Source organism: Mirounga leonina, unplaced genomic scaffold, assembly GCF_011800145.1.
Source record: "Mirounga leonina isolate KUSES-001 unplaced genomic scaffold, KU_Mleo_1.0 Mir_454, whole genome shotgun sequence".
NCBI lineage: Eukaryota > Metazoa > Chordata > Mammalia > Carnivora > Phocidae > Mirounga > Mirounga leonina.
In genome coordinates, this window is record NW_023270763.1 from 6,452,071 (window position 1) to 6,462,022 (window position 9,952).

Genomic DNA, 9,952 nt, shown 5'->3' on the forward strand with positions numbered 1-9,952 from the left:
TAGTCCCAAGTCTGAATTGAGGATCTGCGTGCTTAGCCATGGTGTATATATAGAAAGAGGGGTGACTCGTCCCAAAATGGGGACTCCAAGGAGACCGTGAATAGAAGAGGAATAACCAGGGGCAGGCTGGAAGGAAGGGGGCTTCATCCCTGGATGCTAACCCTTTAGGGCACACTGCCCTTCATAAAATATGCACCAGTGAACTCTTTAGGTTCTGACCAGTTGGATTGGTAGCTCTTTTTTCTTGGAGGGGGAGGGGGAGATAGAAAAGGTATTGGTTAAGACTAAATTATGGGGGGAGAGGACATAAGTGTTCTTTCTGCAGTGTGTGCTGCCATTGTCATGGTCGCCATCAACATCTATCACCAGCGTACTTTTATTGAGTCATTATTTTAAACCCAGCACTATGATAGAGTCTTCTGAGGATGTTTCTTAAGATGAATAGGACCTTTTATAAAATTTAAAAAGGACCCAGCCATCCTGTTTGGAGTGGAGTTATGGTGAACATGAATCGTGCAAAGCCAGGTATGAAAAGGATTGACAGAATTAGAATTATATGGCGTTCCAGGGGAGAGAAAATACTGTCTCTTGGTCGGGGAGATGTGAGGTGGCTTCATGAAGGGCATGGTATTTTATCTAAGCTTGAAGGACGCCTGGAATTTTGATAGAAATGGGCAAGTTGGGCCTGCTGGAACCACAGAGTAGAGACTAAAAAAGCACAGTGTTTGGTAGAATGGTGAATTTCAAATGGACTGGAGTCAAATGGCCAGTAACTGTGGTGCCAGGACTAGCGGCCCCAGTGGGTTGGACTTTCTGTGTAATGTTCTTTCAAGCTCTACCATACCCCTTGCCACCTGCTTAGGTGTTCAGCTGAGATATTGCTGCAGGCATTCCTGATGCAAGTACCTAGAGTATGGAACCCCACCCAGCAGCATCCAAGGCCACGAGTGGGATGGCTTTGAGGACAATCAAGTCTGTCCCCAGAGCTAGATTCAACCCAGAATGTGGGGATGGTGGTTGAGGAAGTGGGGATATAGCAGAGGAGTTTAGAAATTGCGATGCATGAGGGTTAAGGATTTTGAGGACCTGGGGGTGTCTGGGGCTCTCAGAGGGCATTCCTTTGGCATAGGCTATCAGCACAGGCCATAGATTCCTATGAGTTCACCTTTTTCACATGAATCCTCTCCAGAAGGTCTGTAGATAAAGCTAATTTGCATTTGTTTATGTGGTTCTGTCTTTAGGGGAGAGTTTATGTCCCTCAGCAGTCTGTGCGGGGGGCCAAGAAGGGACTTGCAAATTACTTATGGAGTAATGAGAGGACTCCCTGGCCATGGTGACCCAAGACAAAGAGGTCTGTGTTTTTCCAGCCTTCTATATGTGGAGCCTGTCCCTGGTTCATCCCATTCCCAGCACAAAGGCCCTGAGAGGGGCTGTCATCGCCCACAGGATAAAGCCTTCCCTCCAATAGTTTTCTTAGAGCTCCCTTCATGTCCTTGTTCCTCAGGCAGTAGATGAAGGGGTTCAGCATGGGTGTGACCACCATATACATCACTGAAGCCAGTGATTCCTTGTCAGCTGAGTGGGAGGATGAGGGATTCAGGTAGACCCCTGTGATGGTCCCATAGAAGAGAAGGACTACAGTGAGGTAAGAGCCACAGGTGGAAAAGGCCTTTTGTTTGCCCCTGGCAGATGGGACCTTGAGCACAGCAGACACAATGTGGGTGTAGGACACAAGAATGCCGAGAAAGGGGATGAGAACAATCAAGCCCCCCACCAGCAGAATCATGAGCTGGTTGAGCTGGGTGTTAGAACAGGAGAGCTGGAGCAGGGGAATAAGGTCACAAAAGAAGTAAGGGATGACGTTGCTGGCACAGACCTCCAGCCGAGCCATGAGGACAGTGTGTAGCAGGGAGTGGAGGCTGGCAATGAGCCAGGAGCTCCCCAGCATCAGGGCACAGATTTGCAGACTCACCATGGTGGAGTAGTGCAGCGGGTGACAGATGGCCATGTAGCGGTCATAAGCCATTGCTGTCAGGAGAAAGTTGTCCATGTTGGCAAGCAAAATGCAGAAGTAGATCTGGGCTAAGCAGCCACCATAGGAAATGGACCAAGTCTGCATCTGGATGTTCACAAGCATCTTGGGGACTGTGGCAGAGATGAAGCAGAAATCCACCAGGGAACGGTTGCTGAGGAAGAAGTACATGGGCGTGAGGAGGTGGGAGTCTGAGCCAATGGCCAGGATGATGAGCAAGTTCCCTGCTGCCCCGGCCAGGTACATGACAAGGAAGAGCCCAAAGATCAGCTCCTGCCTTTCAGGCTGGCTGGAGAGCCCTAGGAGGATGAACTCAGAGGCGCTTGTCTGGTTTTCTCCCTCCATGATTGGCTGGTCCTGCTGAGAGATCCAGAGCAGGCACAGGCTATAGGGAATAGGGGGTGGCACCCATGCCCCCCTTCTTCCCTCATACAACCCCTCAACTCACATCCGGCTAACTGACATCTCTCTGTTCATTTGGTATGAAATCCAAAGAAGGCTCTCTATCTACCAAAGGAAAAGCTTCAACCAGGGAGTCTTCTGGCCCCAACAAACCCCAAAGTCAGAGTTTTAATTATTTCACTACCAAAATGCTCTGATCCCAAACCTGCAAAGCCCCATCTGCCATCCCTCTAAGGAGAATCCTTGTGACATATGGCCAGGGACTCAGTGGTGCTAACAAACAAGGAGTGCTTAGGGTGTTTTGCCCCCCAGACTTCTGTTGTACTCTCATTCTTTGATTTGAGCAACTGATGTTGTTTCACTATTAAGTAAAGAACTATAGTTTCTTCTTACTCCCAAAAAGATTGCCACCTGAAGCCCCTTTCTCTACAGAATTCTGGAACCACAATGGCACATATATAGAACCAGGGGGTATTATTTGTACATACCCTCCTTCCCCTCAAATACTTTGTCTTCCTTTGTCCCCCCAGTCACATATGGCCCAGGACTTAGGGTGGTCCAGCTGCCGCTTATCACGGGCTCTGGGTTACCTTGGTCCTTGTGATAATGATGTGGGTGGAGTACGTCAGGACAAACCTGGACAGAAGAGCCTGCTGACTGGGACAGCTCAGCCAGCCCTTCTGTCTGGGCTTATCCAGGAAAGGACTTGCCTCTGGAGGGTAAGAGTTGTCCCTGCAGGTGACAAAGAGAAACTACAAGTGTAACATTGCCCAAAGGAATGGAATGGGGGAAAAGAAAACAATAGGACCGCAGAAACTGGACTCCAGAAACTGGAGTTCCTGATAGTTCAGTGTGAGCTCAGCTGAAGTTCCATTAGATATAATATCAATTATTTTCCACTGCTTCACAAGACATAGTTGGGATTTGGGTCCTGTGAGAATGTAAATCACAAAGAGGGAGGGGGGGAAGGAAGAACTTGAGTCAGTGTGCTGAGCAGGGATGGGGGAAGAGCTGACGGGGGAAATCAGTCTGAAAAGCCATGGGGGCAGGGTTATGACCCACCAGGAACTGGGCAGGGAGTGACAACGGTAAAACCGTCTTGGGCGGTTGCCTTTGTCCACCCTACCATTTTGCTGAGGTGGAGCCTGCTTGGAGCAAAGAAACTTACCAGTGCAGGTGGGGAGGGTAAAGGAGGGATGGAGATTTTGGCTATGCTGCAGATCCCAGTTGAGTTCTCGGCCTGTTCCTTAGTGTGGAAGATAAACGTGTTCCTTCAATTTCACTGCTTTGATTTTCTCCAAAAGACCAAAAAAAAGTGCTACCAGGTGAACTTAGCCTTGGGGCTTCTGTGTAAATGGGTCAGGGCTTCCTGGAGTGGCCAGCGCTGGGGCAGGAGAAGGGGCATGTGGAGCACGTGGGATGGGGCAGGGACGTGGGGGGAGAGGATCGCCTGTACTGGGAGAGATACATTTTGAGACGGGGAGCTGCGGCATGTGTAGTGGCAAAAACTCTGTCCCTTCCTTGACCAGTACTCCTTTCCAACCAGGGTGACACCATCCTCTTTTCCTTCCAATCCTCCACTTCCCGGAGATGTGGGAGAAGAAAAATTTCTTGTTACTACTTCCCACTTGTTAGGAAAGTACTCTTCCCAAGTACTGCCTATTTGAAGAAAACCCAAGCTAAGAGAGTCTAACTTGAGACAAAAAGGATTTTTCTCCTGGCTTCTGGATCATTCCTGTCAACATCCAGACATCACCCAGTTTTGAAAATCCACCCTTGGCCCACATTCCCCTCTGGCTGTCAGCTCACTTCTCTACTCCCCCTTTCCAGAAAAGTCCTCAAACTATGTCCAGTATGCAAACCATAGTTCCCTTCTTCCTGTTTGCTCATGAAGCCGCCTTCTGAGGCTTCCCCGCAATCCATGAAACTTACCTGGTCAAAGCCACCATTGCCACATCTGTGGTTGGTCCTCAGGCTCCATCTTACTAAAACCAACAAGCCGCAGTTGGCACATCCACCTTCTGGAAACACATTCCCCACTGGGTTCAGAGCGCAGTTTTGTTCAGAGGCACCTTTCCTGCCTCACTGGTTTCTTGCCCTCGGCCCTCCTCATTTTCTGACCAATCATATCATAAGCTCATGAGGGCAGGAGCTTTATTTTTATGTATTGCTATATCCCCAGTTTCTAGAACCATGCCTGGACTAAAGGAGACACTCAATGATTTTATGCTGTTGTTGAATGAAGGGATAACTGTTCTTAATGTTCCCTTTCGTGACCATACATCTTTGAGATTGGGTGAGACCTTAAATATAGTCCTTCTTCACCTGATATCAACTTCGTGTCTCCCAAATGTCACTCACGTTTACTTATCACCTGTATTATTGTTTCGTTAATACTCTTATATAACTCACTGATTTTGTTAATTGAAATTCATTTATTAAAATGAAAATTTATGCTCCATGATACATAAGAAAACAGTATCACTTACTGAATTTTAGCTAGACACCATTACCTGCAGAGAGTTCTCAGTCTGAAACCTACTTTTCCTTGGTTAAAAAAGGAGAATGTAAAGTCCCAGGGAGGAGTTGGGAAATAGCACCTGAGGATTTCTCTGAGAGGGAGTCAGAAGGGTTGAGGGAGAACTCAAAAAGGAATCACTTTCTCACCAAGTGATTTGATGCTACTTGTCTCCATCCTTGTAAACCACCTAATGCCACTACTCAGACCCCCGTAGGTACAGGCTCTACACTGCACTAACCCATACATACCTGGACTCAGACACCTATTTGTTGAGATCTGATCCTTAGCCAGCCAGCGCACAGACTGGCCTTGTGTTCTGCTTCAGCAGCAGTCCTGCATCTCTCTCTCTCGTGACCACCACAACTCTGGGGTTTGTGTTGGCTTGAATACGGGACCTGTTCTGTGAGAGCCCAAGGGGTGGAGAAAATGCTTGTCATTGACTTTGGAGTCCTCACGTTTAATTTTACCCAGTGATTGAGCCATAATTAGCTCTGCTTAAATAATTTAGAAGGGGAAACAAGTTAAAATGTAGATAATAAAACTAAAATCAAATGACCCAGAAAAAGAAAAGTTATTTAAGCAGAAATCTGATAATTGATTCTTTGAAAAAGAGTTAATGAGCAATATCAGTTTTGATAAATGAGAATGAAAATGAGAATGAGGTCAGGATTTGGAAAATTTAATAGCTAGTACAAAAGATTTATATTTAAGTTGACTATTATTTTCAATTAGAGGCTAATACATTTTTTTTAATTCTTTTTTCTTTTTAGATTTTATTTATTTATTTGAGAGAGAGAGCACAAGTAGGGTTGAGGGGCAGGGGGAGAGAGAGAAGCAGACTCCCCAGTGAGCCGGGAGCCTGATGTGGGGCTCGATCCCAGGACCCCCGGGATCATGACCTGAGCTGAAGGCAGTCGCTTAACCGACTGAGCCACCCAGGCACCCTAGAGGCTAACACATCTTATCAAATAAAACAGATGACTACTCACAAATATGCTCAATAGCCCCCAAAATGCAAAAAGAATTAGCATGAATATAACACTAATGGAGAAAGAAATACAAACTTATTAAACAGTCTGACTCCAATGAAGAAAATATTCCAACCCTCTAAGGACCAATTAGTTCAATAATAAAAGTATAAAAACACAAAATTATGACATAGTAATAATCTGTAAAATGGATTAATAATATCTGCATACAGGGGTTGTTATGAACATTAAATGAGGAAATACCCATAATGTGCATAGAACAGCAGTGTTTGCACATAGTTGGTGCCCACTTAACTTGGCTATTGTTATTCTGTTATTATTCTTCAATTCATCTTTAGAGGCAAATATGATTTTAAACTCGAACTAAACAAGATAATGAAAGGAATATTTTAGACCAATTTTGTTTACAGACACAGATGCAAATGCCCCAAGTAAAAAAAATGTGCAAGCCAAGAAAACAATGCATTAAAGGAATTATCCGTCAGATTCAAGGAAACCCATTACCTAGTTTAACACAAACAAAATACCAACTACTGTAATGAGATCCAGACAAATTTGTCAAAACCTTATAGATTAGAACTCTGAAAACAGTGGTAATGCTTTTTTTCTTAATATGATAAGCGGAGTATTTAAAAACAAAGGTCAACATCATGTTTTTTGAAGACTTATACTTTTTCCCTAAAAAGAAGAACAAAATATGGGTATTCTCTGTTTTCATTCCTTATTTAATATCTTGCTAGAAATGCTGGTGATGGCTATCTGAAAAGAAAAAAGAAATAAAAACATAACTTTTTGCAAAATATCTATCTTATAGCTAAGCTATTAAAAGAAATGAAGTCACTGCTAAAAATAAAGTTAGCTGAGCAGAGTTGTAGAGTGTAATGTTACACAAAAATTAGTAAATTCCTTACTAAGAGATCAACAGTAAACCAACTGAGCCACCCAGGCGCCTTAAACATTAGTTTTTAAATTCTACCCCAGAGTCTATATCTTTGCAACTATGATGTATCAATGCAATGGAATATTATACAGATACTAAAAATGAAAAAAATGTGTTGATTTCTGGATATTTGTCTATGACATAGACTTTAAAAGCTGAACATAAAGTAGCAGGTACATACAGATGACATCTATGTACATCTGACAACAAAAATATGTTAATTTGGGGGCGCCTGGGTGGCTCAGTCGTTAAGCGGCTGCCTTCGGCTCAGGTCATGGTCCCAGGGTCCTGGGATCGAGCCCTGCATCAGGCTCCCTGCTCGGCGGAGAGCCTGCTTCTCCCTCTCCCACTCCCCCTGCTTGTGTTCCCTCTCTTGCTGTGTCTCTCTGTCAAATAAATAAATAAAATCTTTAAAAAAAATGTTAATTTGGAGGGTAATGGGAACACTTTGAGGTTTAATTTCTGCTAGTGTTTTCCTTGCTAAGTTGCTTCCATTAAACAAGCTATAGGAATTAGGCCATTGTAGGCAGTCACCTCCTCTCCTTCTGAGCGTGTCTGAGCGCCAGCAAATATTTTCAGATGTCTCTTCCAAGGATAAGCATTAGAAGGTGTTGGAATTACTGGATAGGCCCTCATAGTCGGGAATGAGGGCAGGGCTGAGAGAGATTGTCCCGAAATCTAATCCTACATGAGTTCAGGAAGTTTGTAAAGTGATGGGGTTGGATCCCTGCCTGGTTTCCAAGGTCCCCTACAGGTCTCTGATTCTGCTTGTCTTTGAGAAGTGGAGTGTCTTAGGCTTACACATTTTGGGGCATTGAGAGAAGAGTGTCTTCTTCTGCCCTTACATTATCACTGACCTGTTCAGTTGGTTTGATTTCTGCCAAGCCCACCCAAGGAAGCTGCCTCCTCCTGAGTTGCTCCTCCTCGCTAAGGAGAGGCAGATGGCTCATAAGCTTCCTAGAGCCAGAGACTCAAGCCTGGGCCCCAATGGAAGCAAGATGCAGAGCAAGTGTGTGGGTGGAAGGCAGGGTGAGCAAGGAGGCTGAGAGAGCAGCCCTGATTCTTGGGCCAAGGAGAGATGCGTGGGGCTCACACTTGAATTATTTGCAGGGTTGCCCTTGGCCTCTAGGGAACAATACTCAGTGGGCATTGTTAAAAATAAATGTGCAGTAATTGCCTTGGGTCTGGCTGGGCCCAATTCTCCTGGACTCCAGACACATCATCTCCTTAGGGTTTTTCTACTGGAAAGTTACTACTTCCAGGGGTTTAATTTGTTACTTTTGTCTACAGGGAAAGCCTTAACATTTTCTTACTTTTTATTTGCCATGCAGGGAATTCATGTTGTTTATTCAATCAGATTAGAACTCAGTGTTTATGTTGATGGTCATTTAAAAAAATTGTGATGAAATGCATATAATATCAAGTTTACCTTCTTAACCATTGTTTAGTGTACATTTCAGTAGTGTTAAGTATATTCATATGGTGGGCGCCTGGGTGGCTCAGTTGGTTAAGCGACTGCCTTCGGCTCAGGTCATGATCCTGGAGTCCCTGGATCAAGTCCCGCATCGGGCTCCCTGCTCGGCAGGGAGTCTGCTTCTCCCTCTGACCCTCCCCCCTCTCGTGTGCTTGCTCTCTCTCATTCTCTCTCTCTCAAATAAATAAATAAAATCTTAAAAAAAAAAAAAGTATATTCATATGGTGTGTAACTAATCTCCAGAATTCTTTTCATCTTCCCAAACTGAAACCCTGTACCCATGAAACAACCTCCCATTCCTCCCTCCCACCAGCTCCCTGGCTACCACCACTGTCCTTTCTGTCTCTATGAGTTTGCCTACTCTAGACACCTCATATAAGCAGAATCATATAGTATGTGTCCTTTTGTGACTGGCCTATTTTACTTAGCATAATCTCCTCAAGGTTCATCAGTGTTGCAGCTGTCAGGATTTCCTTCCTTTTTAAGGCTGAATAATATTCCACCATATAGATATAGTCCATTTTCCTTTATCTGTTGATGAGACACTTGGGTTGCTTCTACCTTTTGGTTATTGTGAATAATACTGCTATGAACATGGGTGTACAAATATCTCCTTGAGATTCTGCTTTCAGTTCTTTTGGGTAGATTCCCAGAAATGGAATTTCTGGATCATGTGGTAGTTCAATTCTTAATTTTTTTTTTAGGAATCTCCAATACTGTTCTCCACAGCGGATGCACCATTTCACATTCCCAACAGTGCACAAAGGTTCCACTTTCTTCACATCCTCATCAACACTTATTTTCTGTTTTTACTTACTAAAGTTTATTAGGAACAAAGAAGAATCTACAGAGGGAACATCAATAAATATAAAATACGTGTGAAACATTTAGGGAATCACACACAACGGTGTCAGCAAGTATATGCAAGCATGGGAGGGCACTGTGACTTGGACACTTCTACATATGAATTTATGGTCAAGGGGCTAAAACTTTGTCTTGCCAGAGGGAACTCAGGCACCAGCACAAGGTGGAATTGCTGTTGTCTTCTAAGGGCTTTCTTAACAATGATAATTGAAACTTTTGTAATTATTTTGTACAAGTGGGAGGGAGGTAGAGTGGATACTGTTTTATATATATACACACAACATATATACACATGTATATGTACATATATATGTTACATATGTATGTATATATATATGTGTCCGTATATATAATAGTAGACATTCTAATGGATATGAGGTTTTGGTTTGCATTTCCTGAATGATTAGTGCTTTGAACATTTTTACATGTGATTGTTGGTCATTTGTATATCTTTGGAGAAATGTATATTCACATCCTTTGCCAATTTTTTTTATTATGTTCAGTTAGCCAGCATATAGTACATCGTTAGTTTTTGATGTCGTGTTCAACAATTCATTATTTGTGTATAACACCCAGTGCTCATCACCACACGTGCCCTCCTTAATACCCATCACCCGGTTACCCCAACCGCCCCCCTTCTGTAACCCTCAGTTTGTTTCCCAGAGTCCGGAGTCTCTCATGGTTTGCCTTCCTCTCTGACTTCTTCCCATTCAGTTTTACCTCCCTTCGC

General features: G+C 43.9%; 1 protein-coding gene across 1 annotated transcript; it reads right to left on the minus strand.

The window, feature by feature from the left end:
* Positions 1-1,297: 1,297 nt before the first annotated feature.
* On the minus strand, positions 1,298-2,727 carry LOC117999233 (olfactory receptor 1361-like). The gene has a single exon (XM_034988174.1). It carries the CDS (start codon positions 2,375-2,377, stop codon positions 1,298-1,300), a length of 1,080 nt encoding a protein of 359 aa, XP_034844065.1. The 5' UTR covers positions 2,378-2,727.
* Positions 2,728-9,952: the final 7,225 nt, after the last annotated feature.